General features: G+C 49.0%; 1 protein-coding gene across 1 annotated transcript in view; it reads left to right on the top strand.

Annotated features, from left to right (window-relative positions):
- LOC142591622 (putative transporter YutK) overlaps nt 1–7,055 on the top strand; it is a 35,331-nt gene extending 28,276 nt beyond the window's left edge. The window contains exons 3-4 of the mRNA XM_075703921.1: nt 167–347; nt 7,006–7,055. Of these exons, the coding sequence (XP_075560036.1) occupies nt 167–347; nt 7,006–7,055 (231 nt within the window). The remainder of the gene's footprint in view (nt 1–166; nt 348–7,005) is intronic.
- The last annotated feature ends 13,316 nt before the right edge of the window (nt 7,056–20,371 follow it).

Here is a 20,371-nt window from a genome sequence, read left to right as displayed (position 1 = left end):
CTGTTTTTTTTTTCATTCTTTTTCGAATATAGCGGCAAAATGCTCTACCGTTCATTGCGTACCCTGAGAATTGTGTACCCTAAGTATAAGAATTGGACGTAGTCATGCTTATATGCGTATGGAGCACGCGCCTCCTAAGTGAAATGTCTATCGTTATCTTCGTCAGAGGAGGACAGTGATGCTGGCCACCTTTGCGCTCTGTGGCTTCGGCAACCTGTGCTCCGTGGGCATCGCTCTGGGCACCCTTGGGGCGCTCTGCCCAGAGCGGTTGTCCACCGTCGCTGGGCTCGGATTCCGTGCCATGTGGGCCGGCTGCATATCTTCGATTCTCAACGCTTGCGTCGTTGGTGAGTGTGATTGCTCTTACTATAGCTACACTACCTGGATATCTCTGTATCTCTAGCTTGCGTTAGTTCACTGGGTCTCACGCCACAATGAATGTTTGCTTCTTCATACATTGAAACCATTGCTCTCGCTTTACGGATCGTTTCAGTTGGTAATCAACGCTTAATAACTGGCTTCAACGCTGCAGCTAAAATATTAGTACTGCAAGAAGGCAACCCAGGAAGGAAGAACAGTTTACGTGATTTTAAAAGCGCTGTCAGTTGTTCAAAAATTTGTGATCAAAAGTACAGCTCCTGCCGCTTTGATTGAGAAACTGGCTGCACCAGGATCACCAGGGGCACTGCCCTTGATTCCTGCCCTCATTTGGTCTAGAACATAATGGGCTTCACCACCAGTGTACGCCATTTGTCATGTTATCTCGCATAATTCATATGTCAGTGACTGATTGTCGTTAGCTGTCCTTAGGCGCGATCACAGATTCTATGCCCCAAGAGGGATGGTATTCTTGTGAAATTCCGCCATATTGTCAATTTTGAAGCGGTGGCGCTTTCAGCCAATGAGAGAAGCCATATCAGCCATATTGGCCAATCAGAACTGAATAGATCACGAAATATATAGTATGACGAAATTTAACATTGTCCTATGTACTAGAAGAGAAACTTCGGTGAATTGGTGGTGATTCATGTTTTAGAAATTAAGCGCGCAAAACAGTCAAAGACGAGTGAAACGAAGAACACGACAGTGGCGCTGGCTCGCAACTGAAGTTTATTTTAACGAAAGTCACATTTATATACACAGGCCAAGACATGCCAACATGTCAACAGCTAAGCCATTGTGCATGCTCATTAGGGGCCATCTTGGTGACTTGTCGAAACACTAGTGCAAAATATCAGTGCGTCACTACGTGGATAAAACCAGTGCGTCAAAACGTAAAAAACCATAAACCCAAAAGAAGACTTCCCTATCAGACTGAACAACAATCTACCGCGAAACGCTTTCTTCAAAATATCTCAATTCTTTTTTACTAAACGTGACAGATGATCTACTAACGCACCTTCCCCTTTCTTGTCAATATGAAGAGATTCCATTATCTCCATTGTTGTTCGATCTTTTTCCAGACCAAACAAGCGGTTTTTTCCGCTAACGGTTGGCGCGCACGCTCTCTGTAATACAAAGGCAAGCGCAAAACCCCTGTACTTTTAAAAGTGACAAGTGCTCCTTTAATCTTTAGTTCACGCAGCGGCCTGTCTGGCACATTATTTTATCATTTTAGCATTTTATCACTCACTACTTCATCAGACCGACATCACGCCTGCGCATCGCACTTCATCCCGTCATGGCCATTCAAAGGCTGTTTATCCCCCTCCAGCTCGCACCTCCGCTCATCTTAACTCTTTCTTCATTCAAACAGCGAAAGACTGGAATCATCTACCTTCTGAAGCGGTGCACCACTCCAGTCATCCATCGTTCAAGGCATTTATTGAAAATATTATGTAAATATGCCCACCCCTCATGTAAAACCCCAAATGGGGTATTTGAGGTACCAATAAATAAATAAATATATATAAACCTTCCCGCTTGACAGGGGCAAGCTGTACACAACGGAAGGGCTATATATATATAGACCACACGTATTTTTTAACTTCTCGGAACAAAACTGCATTCCTTGCCATGGCCCAAATATTTTTTGTGCAAATGAGAACAAATCATACCAAGTTTGTTGGGCGGAGATATAACCACACGCGCCCCATACCTACTAGCGACGTTCTTCAAGCAATGAGGAAACTTGTGCAAACATTGCACCACCACCGGTCTTTTCACAGCGGAGCTGTATACCCCTACCGTCCAAGAAAATGTTCGTGTCGTTGGCGTGGTAAGCAAAAAACTCCCCATATGAGGGCCGATCCCGGAGGCCACGCAATGCCGGGCCGACCCACGGCGGAGGTGAAGCACGCGTTAAACTGTCTCCATACGTGGGCCGATTCCGAAGATAGAGCAATGCCGGGCCGACCCGCGGCGGAGGGGCTGTTAGCCATTACGGGGCCAAAGTACAGAGCTTCGCTGGTCATCTTTCTTCACAGAGTGGAAGGGCACTGAGATTTTTTTCACCGCAGCTAGAAACCCTTGATTTTCTTTTTCATTATTAGTACTCTAAATAGTAAACACCTAAATAGTAAAGTGGCTGGTATTTTGAAGATCTTCTGGGGAGAGTAAAGGTTCAAAATTTACTTTTGAGTTGCCTGCCGAAGATGACATTCGATTCCTGGATATTACAATATGTTTTGCGAGGACCATTTGCGCTGGGTATATGAGCCTCGTTCGCAAAGGTGCTTTTACATTTTTGCTCAGGACACTCAAAAATAGTAGAAACGAGTATTATTTACGCCACGCTGCGCATGGTGTTACAGAAGACGTGCGAGCATTCGTTGAGGGAGGTTTTGTTCTCCCAGATTCAGAGAGTACAGAACCCTGGTTACACGGAAAGGGAAATCTTGAGGGCTTGGGGATAATCTTATTAAGTGGATAAAGGATACTAATAAGGTAAAGAGAAAATGAAGGCATTCCAAGTGCAAAGAAAAAGGACAGGTGGTGTTGCCATATTTGCATAACTTTTCGCATTGCTTGAAGAACGTGGCTAGTATGTATGAGCTACATGTGGTCATGTCCAAGCACAACGAACTTGGTACAATTTGTTCTCGTTCGCACAAAAAAATATTGGGCCATGGCAAGTTCTGCAGTTTCTGTTCCGAGAAGTTACAAATAGACACGCTATATATAGATCTTGTGTTTTATACAAGTTACCCTCTCATGCGGGAATGTTTATGTGGGCCAGACCGGCCGCTGCATGAACATTAGATTAAAGGAGCACTTGTCATCATTAAAAAGTACAGGGATTTTGCACTTGTTTTCGCATTGTAGACAGTGTGGGTGCCAACTGTTAGCGAAAAAAACTGCTTCTTTTTCTGGCATAAAGATCAAGCCACAAGGGTGATTATCCAAGCTTTTCATACTGATAGGGAAGGGTGCCGTCAGTAGACCGTCCGTAACTCTCAGTAAAAATGAATTAAGGTATTTGGAACGAAGTGTTTCACGGTAGATTTTGGGTAAGTTGGATAGCGGTCTTCTTTTAGGTGTATGGTTTTTATGTTTTGATGCACTGGTCTTATGCACGTAATGACGCACTGATGTTTTCAACGTGTGTTTAGACAAGTCACCAGGATGGCTCCTAATACGCATGCAAAATCGCTCAGGTGTTGACATGTTGCATGTGCTGTTCTGTGTCTATAATTGTGTCTTCCCACAAGATAAACTTCACTTGCAAGTCAGCGCCAGTGCCATGTTCTTCGTTTCCTTCGTCATTGTCTGTACTGCGATGTTAACTTCCAAAACATGGTTCTCTCATGTATATGCTTGTATATATATATATATATATATATATATATACATACATACATATATTGTCACGTGGTAGTGACGGTTGAGAAGGCAGCAAAGCTGTGATTAACGGAACGAGAGTTTTATTGGGCGAACTTGTGCCCTCAAAAACAGGCTACACTCAAAGAATGATGGTAGCGGCGAACAGGATCGGCGGTTGTCGAAAATCTGATGAGCGGGTCAAGCGCATCGGCTTTTATACATCTTTCGTCGAATGTTCCAGAGCAATCGCTGGGACCCGCGTGCCTTCCCCAAAGTTCCACAAGTTGAGGGGTGAAAGACAGTGAACGGAACCATCAATAACATTCCAGAAACTTCTTTTACATGCAGGCGCGTCATGCGCTGTGCGATAACATTTGTTAGGCGGCGAGAAGTGGTCGCCCGATAAAGATAAGTACACGTGTCATTACCCCCCTCTTAAAAAAGCATTGTCCCGATGCTACAAATATAAGAGAGCGAAACACAAAAGGACACTTATTAAAGAAATGTAACAAAACAACGGAGAGAAACAAATTCCAAAGGTCGGTTACGCGAAGTGCCAAAGTTCATTACGCTGGTAATACGGCTTGAGTCGCACAACGCGGACTATTTCAGGTCGTGAGCGGCGCCGCTGTGATAGCGAAATGCCGTCTGGCACAACCTCATAGTCCAGTGCGCCTATACGTCAGATGATCTTGTACGGTCCGAAATAGTGACGCAAAAGCTTCTCGCTCAGTTCTCGTCGGTGTATACGAGTCCAAATCCAAACACGGTCACCGGGCTGGTACTCGACGAAGCGTCGTCGGAGGTTGTAGTGTCGGCTGTCGGTACGCTGCTGGCTGTTGATCCGTAGGTGGGCGAGTTGTCCGGCTTCTTGGGCACGCTGGACAAAGGTCCCGGCGTCAAGATTCTCTTCATCGGTGACGTGCGGCAGCATGGCGTCGAGCGTCGTCGTTGGGTTCCTGCCGTAGACCAGCTTGAACGGCGTGATCTGTGTTGTTTCTTGCACCGCCGTGTTGTAAGCAAAGGTTACCTACGGCAGGACGGCGTCCCACGTCTTGTGCTCGACGTCGACGTACATTGCTAGCATATCGACGAGGGTCTTGCTGAGGCGCTCCGTGAGACCATTCGTCTGCGGGTGGTAGGCAGTTGTCATCCTGTGGCTTGGATGGCTGTACTGCAGAATGGCTTGGGCGAGCTCTGCTGTAAACTCTGTTCCTCTGTCGGTGATGAGGATTTCTGGGGCACCATGTCGCAGGAGAATGTTCTCGACGAAAAATTTCGCCACTTCGGCTGCGCTGCCTTTCGGTAGAGCTTTAGTTTCAGCGAAGCGGGTGAGATAGTCCGTCGCCACGACGATCCACTTATTTCCGGATGTTGACGTCGGAAACGGTCCCTACAAGTCCATCCCGATCTGCTGAAAAGGTCAACAAGGAGGCTTGATTGGCTGTAGCAATCCTGCTGGCCTTGTCGGTGGTGTCTTGCGTCGCTGACAATCTCGGCATGTCTTGACGTAACGGGCGACGTCGGTGGACAGACGCGGCCAATAATACCTTTCCTGTATCCTCGACAGCGTTCGGGAGAATGCGAGGTGCCCAGCGGTTGCATCGTCATGTAGGGCGTACAGTATTTCTGGACGCAGCACTGACGGAACAGCAAGAAGGTAGCTGGCGCGGAATGGTGAGAAGTTGTTCTTTACGAGCAGGTTGTTTTGTAAAGTGAACGACGACAATCCGCTTTTAAAAGCCCTAGGTACTACGTCGGTGTTCTCTTCGAAATCCTCGACGAGGCCTTTTAGCTCTGGGTCTGCTCGTTGCTGTTTAGTAAAGTCTTCTGCGCTTATTATTCCGAGGAAGGCGTCGTCATCCTCGTCGTCTTCCGGCGGGGGATCGATGGGGGCGCGTGATAGGCAGTCGGCGTCAGAGTGTTTTCGACCGGGACTTGTAGATTACCGTGACGTCATATTCTTGCAGTCTGAGGCTCCACCAGATGCCACGTGTAGTGACGGTTGAGAAGGCAGCAAAACTGTGATTACCGAAACTAGAGTTTTATCGGGCGAACTTGTGCCCTTAAAAACATGCTACACTCAAGGAATGATGGTAGCGACGAACACGATCGGCGGTCGTCGAAAATCTGATGAGAGGGTCAAGCGCGTCGGTTTTTTTACATGTGTCGTTGAATGTTCCAGAGCAAGCGCTGGGACCCGCGTGCCTTCTACAAAGTTCCACATTATTCGCGTGGCGCACACACGCAATCAGATAACACAAGTTGAGGGGTGAAAGATAGTGGACGGAACCATCGATAAAATTCCAGAAACTTCTTTTACATGCAGGCGTGTGCTGCGCTGTGCGATAACATTTGTTAGGCTGCGAGAAGTGGTCGCCCGATAAAGATAAGTACACGTGACTATATATATATATATATATATATATATATATATATATATATATATATATATATATATATATATATATATATATATATATATATATATATATATATATATATATATATATATTAATATATATATTATCAAGTTGTAGTGACAGTGAAATAAGTAACTTTTACACGGTGTCTGACAAAACTAACTTTTTTTTCCATTCGGCGAACATGTGCCCACAAAGGCAGGTTACACTCAAAGCACAGCAATAGCGGGGAACATGGTCGGCGATTGTCGAAATTTAATCTACTGGTCAAGAGCGTCGGCTTTTATACACGAGCTATCGAACCTACCGGAGAAGTCGCTGACGCCCACGTGTCCTCCACAAAGTTCTACTCCATTCGGGTAGCGCATACCTGCCATCAGATTACAAAAGATTCGGTGACAGCAGATAGCGGATAGAACCATCGATAACATTCCAGAAACTTCCGATACATGCAGGTGCGTCCACCGCTGAGCGAGAACATTTGTTAGACGGTGGAAAGTGCTCCCCCGAAAAAGATAAACTAGTCTACGCGTCTATGCCCCCCTCTCAAAAATCATCGTCCCTTTGCTATAAACGTAAGTGGAGAGCGAAACACAAAAGTACATTTATCAAAGAAACAATGTCCAAGGTAAGACAGTAAAGAAGAAACCAAGTAAAAATGTCAGCTAAGTAAAGTATCAAAGTTCATTAGCACTGGTAGAATGGCTTAAGTTGCACAACGTGGACTATTTCAAGTCGTGAGCGGCGCCGCTGTGACAGCTAAATGCCCTTTAGTACGACCTCACATTCAAGTGTGCCAATGCGTTGGAATATCTTGTAGGGTTCGAAATGGCGCAGGAGGTTTTCGATGAATCCTCGTCGGCGTATTAGGGTCGAAACCCAAACACGGTCGCCGGGCTGGTACTTAGCGACGTCAAAGGTTGAGTCGGCTATCGGTCCTCTGCTGGTTCTTGATCCGCAGGTGGGCTAGCTGTCGGGATTCTTCGGGGCGCAGGAGATAGGTGGCAACGTGAAGATTCTCTTCATCGGTAACGAGCCGCAGCATGACGTCGAATGTCGTCGTCAGGTGCCTGCCGTAAACCAGCTTGAACGGCGGGATCTGTATTGGTTCTTGCACCGCCATGTTGTACGCAAAGGTTACATACGGCATGACGGCATCCCAAATCTTGCGTTCGACGTCGACATACATTGCTAGCTTGTCGGCGAGTGCCATATTCAGGCGCTCCGTAAGAGCATTCGTCTGAGGGTGTTAGGCAGTTTTCCTCCTGTGCATTGTCTTACTGTATTGCAGAATGGCTTGGGTGAGCTCCGCTTTAAAGGCCGTTCCTGTGTCAGTGAAGAGGACTTCCGGGGAGCCATGTCGGAGCAAGATCTTGACGACGAAGAATTTCGCCACTTCGGTTGCGTTACCTTTTGGCAGAGCTTTCGTTTTAGCGAACCGGGTGAGGTAGTCCGTCACCACGAAGATCCACTTATTTCCGGTTGTTGATGTCGGGAAAGGTCCTAACAAGTACATCCCGATCCGCTGATAGTGAGCAAGGAGGCTCAATCGGATGGAGTAATCCCGCTGGCCTAGTCCGTGGTGTCTTGCCTCGCTGACAGTCTCGGCATGTCTTGACTTAAGGGGCGACATCGACGGTCAGGTGAGACCAGTAATACTTTTCCTGTATCCTCGATAGCGTCCGGGTGAATGCGAGGTGTGCAACGGTCGGATCATCATGAAGGGCGTGCAGTACATCTGGACGCAGCGCTCAGGGGACAACAAAAACCTTAAATAATGCAACTGTAGAACTGTGCATGGCAAAACAAACTTTTTATTGGGCGAACTTATGGCCACAAAAGCTAGTTACACTCAAAGCACAGCAATAGGGGGAACACGGTCGGCGGTCGTCAAAAGCTAATCTACCAGTAAAATACGTCGGCTTTTATGAAGGAGCCACCGAACGTTCCAGACAAATCGCTGATGCCCGCGTGTCCCCCAGAAAGCTCTACACCATTCGCGTGTCGCATACATAGCTTAAAATTACACAAGGTTCGGTGACCACCGACCGGGGATAGAACCATCGATAACCTTCCAGAAAGTACGGCTACATGCCGGCGCGTCCCCCGCTGAGTATAACTTTTGTTAGACGGTGAAACGCGCTCACCCGAAAGTAGTCCACGTGTCAGTACGTATATATATTGCCACATCCTATATGGTCGCCGCGGGTATGTACCAGGCGATGAGAACGACGCTGGAGTGGCGCGCGAGTGGAAAAACAGGGACGACAACGACGTCGTGTTGACTGCTCTCATAAAAGTGCTTTTACACGTCCTCTACGCCGGCTATCCGTCTGCTAATAAGCTGCGACACTGGTGGAGGTGCTGGGTAGGATTGTCTCATGCTCGGCACCCCTTCGCGGAGCCATACCTCGAAAGCGGAATCACCTTCGTTCATCGAAACTCCTGTGCACCGGTACAGTCGCCGCCTGCTAGGCCAGACGCCCGAGTTCAGCCCTTTGCAGGACCCTGCTGGAATGCGTCAACCTACTTCGGCCATGGCTACTGCAACTCCATCGCAGGTGACGCTGCAGAATCCTAAGATACCAGAAAGTTTCCACGGCGACGCTTTTGAGGATGTCCAAGATTGGCTTGGCCAATTTGAGCGTGTCGCCAGTTATAATGACTGGGGCTCACAGCAAAAGCTGTCTAATGTCTATTTTGCGCTTCAAGACAGTGCGCGGACGTGGTTTGTGAACCGGGAGAGAAATTTGACCACGTGGGATGCCTTCCGCACCCAGCTGCTAGACACGTTCACTAGTAGCGACAGAAGAGACAACGCGCAGCGCCTACTTGAATCCCGTATTCAAAAACCAAACGAGAGCGTTGCCATGTTTGCAGAAGATATGGCCCGCCTTTTCCGCAGAGCAGCCTTGAGATGGCCGAAGAAAGGAAGTTGCGCTATCTCTTGCGCGGAGTGAAGGAGGACCTCTTTGCCGGGCTCGTGAGGAACCCACCAACGACAGTGGCCGAATTTACCAAGGAGGCTACCGCTATAGAACGGGCACTACAGCAACGGTACCGCCAATATGATCGCAAGAGCTCGCCGGTGAACGCTTCCATTCTACCTGGGAGCTTCAGCACGTCTCTACGTGAAGTCATCAGAGAGATTGTGCGAGAGGAGATCCGGCAGCTCGGGATCTGTCCCATGGCACCAGCGGTGGCTTCTGTCGCTGATATCGTTCGGGAGGAAGTTCGAGAGGCCTTTTCGTCGCCCGAATGACAGGCGGTGCCGCGACGATTGACCTACGCGGAAGCTGTCTGCCGTCCACCTCCTGCCACTTCGATGCTGCTGACACCGTCGACCACTACGACGCAGCCATCACCGCCACCCCCGACGCCCTATTTTCGACAGTCACAGCCGCCGCCAACTATGCCGTATCGCCGCCAGTCGATCGCTGCGCCTCGTTTCTACAGTGAATCCTCTGCCGGCTACCCGCTTCGAAAGACCGAGTTGTGGCGCACCGCTGACCGCCGGCCGCTATGCTTTCATTGCGGCGAAGCAGGACATGTTTCCCGCGCGTGCCACTACCGCGCGGCTGGGTATCCAAAATTTTCCAGCTGCAGTTACCCTGTGTCTGATGCTGCACGTAGCCGCGACGGAAATTCTACAAACTTTCGGCCTGAAGGTTCAACGACGCCTCGATCGCGTTCCCCCTCTCCGGCTCGTTACACCCCACCGACCCGTCGCGAATTTTCTGACGCCTCTAGGGGCAGGTCCCCTAGCCCGCGCCGGGGAAACTAGACGCAGCGACCTCCGGGGGTGAGGTTGCAAACCGGCTAGCTACCCAAGAGCCCCCATCTCCGACGATCGACGACTCTACAACTCCGACGACTCCAACCACACCTCCTGTAACCGACGCCGTCAGCGCCGATCTTGTCGTTTGCATTGACGGTCACCAAGTGGCCGCTCTCGTCGATACTGGTTCGCATTTTTCGATAATCAGTCAAAAGCTGACCGACAGGCTGCGAAAAGTGAAGACGCCGTGGACCGGGCCCAACATCCGACCTGCCGGTGGCCAGTTGATGACGCCGATTGGAAAATGCACAGCCAGAATAGTAATCGCCGGCGCAACCTTCGTCGCCACCCTCGTCATTCTCTTTGAGTGTTGTAAAGAACTTATATTGGGGATGGATTTTTTGAGAGAGTATGGTGCAGTGTTTAATGTCCGTGACCTCGTCGTCACATTTTCTACGAGTTCTGACGACGTCGACCCCGCGGAGCACCAGCGACCCCGCTTACGTATCGCCGACGACGACGTCACGCTTCCGCCGCGAAGCTGTTCCCTCGTGCCTGTACTTTGCGACAACTTCAACACTGGCACTGGCGTCGCTGAACACATCGACGCACTGGTACTGAGTCAAGGCGTTTCCATCGCCAGGGCCGTAATTAACGTACACGACGGACGTGCTGAACTCCTGCTGACGAATTTTACCGGGGAACGTCGACACATTGTTAAAGGCACGGCTGTTGCTTACTTCGACGAATTTACATCAATACAGGACTGCCTCTCAGTGGAGCACGCGACGTTCATTGGGGCTATGCCTGCCCCTGTGGTCGAGATCAGTCCCACCTTATCGCCCGTCGAACGCAGCAGCCTTCTTGAGCTCATCAATGAGCTCAAGAAGGCTGCTTGACGACGATGCTTGACGACGGCGTTATTCGGCCATCTGAGAGTCCTTGGGCATCGCCTGTCGTATTGGTGAAAAAAGAAGGATGGTAGCCTGCGCTTCTGCGTCGACTACCGAAAACTCAACCTGATCACAAAGAAAGACGTTAATCCGCTACCGCGTATCGACGATTCACTGGACAGGCTACGAAACGCACGTTACTTTTCGTCGATGGATTTGAAAAGCGGCTACTGGCAAATAGCAGTTGATGAGAGAGACCGTGAGAAGACCGCTTTTGTTACGCCCGATGGACTTTATGAATTTCAGGTGCTCCTCTTCGGTTTGTGTTCTGCGCCGGCAAGGTTCCAACGACTAATGGACACTGTACTCTCAGGCCTCAAATGGCCAACCTGTCTGGTCTACCTCGACGACGTGATTGTTTTCTCCGTAACGTTCGAGGAACACTTACGGAGACTAAAGATGGTCTTCGCAGCAATACGCTCAGCTGGTCTAACTTTCAAACCTGAAAAGTGCCATTTTGGCTTTGAAGAACTTCAATTTCTCGGTCACGTTGTTAGTCGTGAAGGTGTCCGCCCTGACCCTGATACAATATCTGCCGTTGCTAATTTCCCAACGCCATCAGATAAAAAGGCCGTGCGACGTTTTCTGGGCCTTTGCGCCTACTACCGACGGTTTATTGCGGAATTTTCGCGCATCGCATGGCCATTGACCCATCTTACCAGAGAAGATGTCCCCTTTGTGTGGGGTGAAGACCAGCAACGGGCTTTTGATGACCTACGGCAACGGCTGCAGGCGCCTCCGGTCCTCGCACACTTAGATGAAGACGCTCCTACGATTCTTCATACCGACGCTAGTAATGTCGGCCTCGGCGCAGTGCTTGTACAGCGGCAGGACGGCACCGAAAGAGTGATTGCTTACGCCAGCAGGACGCTATCCAGGACGGAGGCTAACTACTCCACTACAGGAAAAGAATGTCTCGCTCTGGTGTGGGCCGTCCTGAAATTTCGGCCATATTTGTATGGTCGGAGTTTCACCGTTGTCAGTGATCATCATGCACTTTGCTGGCTGACCAATTTAAAAGATCCAGCTGGTCGGCTTGCGCGCTGGAGTCTTCGGCTCCAAGAGTTCGACTTCACGGTTGTGTACAAATCGGGGAAGCGACACACCGACGCCGACTGCCTCTCTCGGTCTCCTGTTGAGACTGCAGACCACGACGATGATGACGCGGGTTTTCTAGGCGTGCTAGATACTGTCGACGTTTCACGCCACCAACGCGAGGACGCAGAACTGGTTCCTCTTTTCAATTACTTAGAGGGAAAAACAAGCAGCGTGCCGAGGTTATTCGTGAGAGGGCTGCCTTCGTTTTGCTTACGCCACGACGTTCTCTATAAAAAGAACTTTTCACCTAAAGGCAGCAGCTACCTACTCGTCATTCCCGCATCTCTTCGCGACGAAGTCCTACATGCCTGTCACAACGAGCCGACCGCTGGTCACTTGGGATACACCCGCACATTGGCAAGAATTAGGCTAAAATACTATTGGCCAAGACTTGCGTCGATCGTGAAATCGTGAAACGTTACACACAGACATGCCTAGATTGCCAGCGCCACAAAGCCCTACCCGGCAAGCCAGCTGGACTGCTGCATCCTGTTCAGATACCGCAAGCGCCGTTCGAACAAATTGGCGTGGACCTTTTAGGTCCATTTCCAAAGTCTACTGCCGGAAATAGATGGATAATCGTCGTCACTGATTATCTTACACGATACGCCGAAACAGGTGCTATCCAACGTGGAACAGCAGCCGAAGCAGCGCGATTTTTCGTCGAAGCCGTCGTCCTAAGGCATGGCGCTCCCGCAGTGGTCATAACAGACAGAGGATCTGCGTTCACGGCTGCGCTTCTGGATACCGTGTTGCGACTAAGTGGTACCACTCACCGAAAGACCACGGCTTATCATCCCCAAACCAATTGGCTGACAGAACGTATGAATAAGACACTGGCAGACATGATGAGTATGTACATCGACGTCGACCACAAGAACTGGGACGAGATTTTACCATACGTTACATTTGCGTATAACACGGCTCGCCAAGAGACAACACGCGTGACGCCTTTCAACCTCGTTTACGGACGCGAAGTGACAACAATGTTGGACGGAATGCTGCCACACGAGTGCGGTGACGACGAGACTGGTGCGGAGGAGTTTACGCAACGCGCCGAGGAAGCCAGGCAGCTTGCGCGTTTGCGAATCCAAGAACGACAGGAATACGATGCCCGACACTACAATCTTCGGCACAGACCCGTCACATACAACGTCGGTGATCTGGTGTGGATCTGGACTCCGATTCGTCGGCGGGGGCTGTCTGAGAAGCTCCTGCGAAGATACTTCGCCCCGTACACAGTTCTGCGCCGCATCAGCGATGTGAATTATGAAGTTGTCCCCGACAGCCATAACTGCTCCAAACGCCGGCGGCATCTGCCCGAGGTTGTGCACGTGCTTCTTATGAAGCCCTACATTTCCTCGTGACCTCAACTTTGCACCGTCTGTGCACAGCCTTCGGCGGTTGGTGCATCGGGGCGATGCTTTTTTTTTTCAAAGGGGGGGGGGGCAAATGCCACATCCTATATGGTCGCCGCGGGTATGTGCCAGGCGATGAGAACGACGCTGAAGTGGCGCGCGAGTGGAAAAACAGGGACGCCAACGACGTCGTGTTGACTGCTCTCATAAAAGTGCTTTTACACGTCCTCTACGCCGGCTATCCGTCTCCTAATAGGCTGCGACAATATATATATGTACCTTTTTGTAGAGGCACTTATTAGTCACAGGCATTCGGGACCGTCCATTAGAGCAGGGCACCGACTCCCGGCACGAGCGACGTTTGTGTTCCCCGATCAAAAGCGCTGGAGAGATTGACCAGAGCCTCCTCTAGAGGCGTTCGATTGACCCGCCTGATCCACAAGAAAGCGCATTGAGAGAATGGCCCACTATAGCGTTTCTCTTCTTCGCTACTATTACCTCGGTGAAGGAAAAGGGCGACCTAACTGCTCTTCACTATGAGTGGATCATAGTATGGCTTGAGGCGCTCGAGGTTGACAGTGTCTCATTCACAACGGTGCATGTCCGAAGACTGCTCAACAGGTTCGATCACGTAGTTGGCGATGGATGCGCGTTGGACAACATGTTAGGAACCTCCATACTTGTGCAGTAGTTTTGAACAGAAACCAGGTGCAGCGGAAGGAACTGAGATTCACACAAGGGCTCCATAGTGTATAGTGGGAGCCGAAGTAGTGTAACCGTGAGTGCGCTTCTGCCGCACTTCGTCATTGGAGGTAGAAGCCCTAGTGAGCTCGCGCCACTCTTCAGCATCTCTTGCCGTGGCAGAAATGGGCACGCATCCACGTGTACCCGGCCCGTGTGGTAGAATTGTGTTGATCGTGTGCAACGGCTGCCGACCGTAGTGTAGGAAAAAGGATGAAAAGTCGATGGTGCTATGAGTAGCGGCGCTGCACGCGTAGCTCAACAAAGGCATCCCAATTTTTGTGATCGGAGGCGAGCGTAGAGATGAAGAGTTCCGTAAGGCCATTGGCTTGATGATGGTATGCCGTATTTGTACGATGAACTACGTGGCACTCTTTAAGAGTGACTTCAACTACTTCGGACAGGAAGACACGTCCGCAATCACTGAGCAGTTTGTGAGGTTGCCCATAACGCTGGATTATTCGACGAAGCTGGAAGATGTAAAGAACGCGTGCTGTAGTTGCCGGGAGGGCTGTAGTTTCGGTGTATCGCATGAGGTGGTCGACTGCCACAATGACCCTGCGGTTTCCAGCCGATGTCAGGGGAAGACGCCCATACATATCGGTGCGGAAGTGCCCAAACGGTCGGCTCGTCAAGGTAAGGGTAGAAAAATGGCTGATGAGAGCCGGTGTGAAGATTTCCGGCGCTGACAACAGGGACAAGAGTGAACGAACTTCTGAACATAGCTGTACACCCCTCGCCAGTAGTACCGCTCTGAAGGGGCTGGTGCGTTTTGAAAACTCCCGAGTGCGCACATCTTGGATTGGCATAGAAAGCTGTGCATATCTCAGAACGCAGACTACAAGGTACTACAAACAACCAATGACGGCCGTTAAAGTGGCTTCGCGGCAACCAGGTGGCCGCCAATGGAAAAATGGTGATCTTCACGACGCAACGTGGGGGTTGCTGGTGGTGCTTATGAAACAGAAAGCAACTCTATAAGGGAGGTAATCCAATCCCCCTTGCGCTGCACCAAAGGGATGGCGATAAGGTTGTGCGAAGGAAAGGTAAACTGGGATCGTGAGCCGCAGGCATTATCGTCAAGTAAGGGAGAGCGCGAGATGGCGTCAGCGTCAGATTGCTGGCGGCCGCTGCGGTAGAGCCTGCGGATATTGTAACCCTGCAGTCGAAGTATCCATCGGGCAAGACGGCCTCAGGGATCTTTCGAGGACGACAGCCAACATAGAGGATGTTGGTGCGCGACATCATCAACTTGATACAAATAAAGGCGGACCTTTGTAAGAGCTCAGATGATGACCAGGCATTCTTTTTTATGTCACAGTGTAATTGGTTTGCAAGTACTGACTGTTTGGCGCGTCGGTATTACACACTAAAGGGGGAATGGCACAAACAAACAGTGAAGACATAGAAAACACAGACAAGTGCAGACTGAAACAATGGTTTATATATTTAAAAAAAAACACACCAAATATATACCCGGCATAAACACGTGTAGCAGCTTGTAGCACCTGTTTATGCCAATGTATATATTTAGGGTGTTTTTCAAAATAAATTGTTGTTCAAAATGAGCCCATCTCGTCTCTGTTCGTTTGCGCCATTCCTCCTTGAGTGCCTAATTAGTCTCAGCTTTCGTAAGCGCACGACTTCCATAAGCCATCACATCGTCAGGAAACCCTTGTTTCTGCTGGGCAAGCAACGCACCGAGGCCAACACCGCTGGCACCTGTGTGCCCCTCGGTTTCTGGTTTCTCTGGTTTCGTAATGGAGAAAAATTGGCGGAGACAGTCGCTATGTGAGCGCCTCGTCGCACTCGGACGACCCCGAAGTGAGGGGCCCCTTGCTTCTAAGTAGCTTCTTCATGGGCGATATAATGGCGGCGAAATCGTGAATGAAGCAAGAGCGGAGACCGATGAAACTACCGTTTCTTTTGGGGTACGTTGGCTTAGGCAATTCGGTGTCGGTCCGAAATTTGGCTGGATAGGGGTTATTCTATGCTGGACACGACGCCACCTAGAATTGTCAGTAACCGAGCCAAGGTTTAAGTAAACTGGTAGCGAAGCTCCCATAGAAGCCCACAGGTCAAAAAAGTTGTGGCTCGTTGCAACTGTTGCCAACTACGTATTGTGCGGGACAACTAACTGCAAGCAAAAAATAAAAATAAAAATGTGACCTCACAACCGGAAATGGCAGTGATGTCACGACGTTATGCTGCTTGGCGCGAGTGTTTGAATTTCATTAGCGTCCGGCATTTCGACCGCTACGCTAGGATTTATTTTACTTTTTAGGCTTAGGAGAGCTTTCGACTTGCCTCAGCTGAAACATCAGCGTGTCATTTAACTATAGGAGCGGCGTATGTTTCATTGTGAACATAATTGGGCTGCTATTAGCTACATATTAGGCTGTGTTAGAAGCTTCCTTAGGAAAATGACTGAATAGAGTGGAAATGAACGACACTGCCACAGACGTTTCAAAAGCAACTTCACCTTTATTCGTCTAGAATAATGCAACCACCATAATTGACCAAACAAAACTTGTTTGAATGCATGAAAAGTACTATGGCCAGCAGACAGTCGTAATGTATAGCAAGTTATGCGGACCATTTTCACAGAATCATTCGTAATTCCTTGCGACACCATCTATTGGTATGCAGCAGTTATCAGACAAGACAAAATAACCCCACATTATAATTTAGGAAACATTGGACTTACTTATACTGCTGCCCATAGGACACTCGGAGCCTGTGTTGTACGACGGGTAAACGAACATAGCGCGACGCTTCTTCGTGGAGCGTTCCGCATTTATTTGTCACGACGAGGCAAGCACGTCGGATACCGCAGCGTGAACTTGCACGAGAATGAAAATCCTGCGCTCACACGTTTCGCCAATGAATGCCGTGCGCTAGGTCACCCAAAATTTGAAGTGAAGCGCATGTGACGCTTTCAACAAACACGCAAGAAAATAAAAAAAACTCAGATGAAACAGCCGCGTTCAAGTGAGCAACGCCATTCCGCACGATATAGTGGCTGGTTTGCACAGCCGTGCCAAGTCTTGCGCCAGATTCACTAGTTGGTAGGGGTCACCAAGTACGAACTAATAAATGGAGAAATAGAAAAACATTGCCAGTTGTTAGCACAACAAAAATACTTGAAACGGAATATTTACTTGTATAATATTATTCTGGTTAAAAATTTTCGAACGTTTTTTTCGCATGGGTTTTCTAGTTTCAATGTTTGTTCCAACCTCATCTAATCGCGCTTCAATTGTCTGCCACTAACTGACATCTTTAGCAGTGGGTTTTAGCGCGCCTTCCGTTCCACGCTTTGCGACCTCTTTAGATAGACCTTGACCAAGCTGCGAATGTGCACTTTTCTAGGTTTCGTTGTAGGCCAGCGTTTGTAAACACGTCAAAACACACCGGAGCCATTGAAGGCGGCTGGCAAAACCAGGAACAAAAACTACGACGTCGTCAAGATAGCACAGGCACATGCGCCACTACAAGCCGCGTAGAACTGTGTCCCCCGTGTGCTCGAAAGTGGCCGGCGGATTACAAAGTTCAAGAGGCATTACGTACATTCGTATAAGCCATCGAGTCTCACAAAAGCTGTCTTGCGCTTATCGGCGTTCGCCGTGGGTACTTGCCGACACCCTGCGCGCACACCTAGACATGGAAAGAAATCTGCCCCTTGTAGGTGCCAATCGGGCAGGAAACGGTGAGGCGTCTTTGCGAGTGCACTCTAAGAACAGTTAACACCCTTTGGCTTGCCCCTTCTGCCACACAAAAATAATCGTCATCTGCCTTGATGCGTTTCCTTTCTTTATCGCTGCAAGCCCGGAACTTTCCAGTGACGAACGGCACGCGCGTTATCAGAAGGGGCACTCCAAAGGGTGTAAACTGTTCTATGCAGATTGAATAGTTGTGAATAGCATATATATATATATATATATATATATATATATATATATATATGCTATTCACAACTACTAGACAGACCAATTCTGTGCATCTGAGTGCTTGTTCATTCGACCCATACTGCAAGTATTTATATCTCGGGCATACGTCATGTATAGCACACGTAAGCCTATGTTGAGACTTTACAAAGAAGTTGTACCTAATTGTTCTCTTACATTTCGTTCATTAACGATTTCGTAACTCCCATACAAATCCATCTTTGGGAAATAGTTTCGAGAGACAGTTGACCCTCAGGTTGGCCTGAGTAGTTGGGTCGCCTCTTTCGCAGTGAAATATCCATGCCCTCACTTTTCTCTTGTACTTTAAGGCTAGCCAAATTCCTTTAGCGACGGATGAATTTTTCATTAGCCGAATATGTCATGCCTAACTTAGTTTAGACAGAAACGCTTTCCTTGTTCAAGGGGTGCTACGGTGAAGAATGGGACATAGCTATGCTGCAGCTAGGCATGTGTTTTTCTTCTTTGGGATGGGTTATTAGCCTTGGAGTGTTCTTGAACGTCCATCATTGCATTGGGAAGAGAGCGAGCAATCTTCTGAACGAGCATTCGTATGCGCCGTTCAGTCGTATATCACAGCCCTATAGACTGCGTGCTTATAATTACGATACTTCAAAGTTGGCCAAAGTGCCACACTAATTCACTTCATATTACGGCCTTGTTAACAGCACTTATTGGGACAGTTAACCTGCTACACAGATGCTTTCTCCGCAGATTGGAAACTCACTCACCAGCTCTAACCACTCTCGTTACGGACGTTAGTTAGTATGAGCGCGCAGTCGCCCTGTTGGGCAGGCGAGATGAGTGAAGTGAGCCTCCTATGCCTCTACTCTTTGGGAAGGCCGATGTAGCGGCATAGCAGAAAACCAAATTCGGTAGAGCGAGTACCGAAACCTCGCCCATGTCCTGCTTCCACGTAGGCCATTTGTGAAATGACATCGAATCTGGTTAAAAAAAGGTATTACCGTTAATAGTCTAGGACACTCTCAGTCTTCCCGGTGTTTCTTGTCAAATATCGAGGTCCTGAAAAGTTATTACACTAAAGAACTTACAAGTAAGGAAGATCATGGCACTACGACTGCTGTGTCAGTACGCCGTCCGCTATGCCAATCGGCCATCATGAGTAACTGCACAGCAGACGACGGAACGAGCAGGAGCGATTCTCGAAACGTCGCAATGTCTTGCTCTCAAGTGACTGCATATGTCGTGGGTTCAGGACACAGTATCTTTTTTGGGAAGGAAAACGAAAACTGGCTGCAGGAAAGCGATTATAGAAAATAATTGCAGTGGTCTGAGACTTGTCACACTTTTTTTCTAGAGACACTGTTAGGTGTGAATGAAATCAAGTATGAACGCGGATAAATGTTAGAGAGTATGCGCGGGTGCGACTATAGGAACGTGATTTCCGATGAGAGGGGCTAGACGCGAGTGGGCATACGGCTCGGAAAATAGTTGGTGAGTATGAGTGATTATCGACATAATGTGCTCACCTATGGCACAGGGTATGTAAAGATGGTATTTTCGTGCCGAAAGATCGATGCAACAATATTGGTACCTAAGCGCACAATATCCGCCACCTGAAGCACGAGCAGCATGAAGAAGCGCATGGTGTCTCTCACAACATGGCCGTAAACGGCAATAAAATAAACCTTCAGAAACACGAGAAGAGCCAGATGTACACAAAAGCATCTGCTGCCTTTCACAACATGGTGGCATCATATTCAGGTGACAATCGTCTTCCCGTAGCCAGAACAAGAAACTGCTGACAGTTTCACCTTCAGCGGTTTCGTGAGCTCTCTGGATGATAGCCGCAGCTTCGGAGCTGCCCGAGAAAATCGAATGTGGGACAGCAGCCACAAACAGTGCGGACGCGCTAGTCTGGATAATGTGGCATTACTCGGCATGGTTGAATTTCGACATGTATACGTTTTGAGCCAGCCAGGTATGTGGTGGCAGCCTTGTGGGCTAATCAGAGCTGATGGACAATGTGACATCTTGGCGAAAATGGATGGTATTCAGGGTAGCGCCCAGGACGTGTCGCTCGGTGAAGACTGTCAAAAGGCAATATTTGCGATAAGACCGAATACTCTACCTTGGAGGTAAAGCGCCGCAGTCCTCAAGCCGCTTTGCTATCATCACCACTGAAACAAATATAGGCAGTTTGTTACTTGAAACATGTGCTGTGATCTTAAATTGTCCTAATTTTCACGTAGTGATGTTTCATTTTCAGGCAGCCTTATCGACTGAGTTGCCAGCGCTGTATGAAAAAAACAGGACGTCGTGCAGCGAGTGC

The sequence above is a fragment of the Dermacentor variabilis genome, chromosome 8 (assembly GCF_050947875.1).
Source record: "Dermacentor variabilis isolate Ectoservices chromosome 8, ASM5094787v1, whole genome shotgun sequence".
Taxonomy (NCBI): domain Eukaryota; kingdom Metazoa; phylum Arthropoda; class Arachnida; order Ixodida; family Ixodidae; genus Dermacentor; species Dermacentor variabilis.
This window is presented reverse-complemented; position numbering and strand designations above follow the sequence as displayed.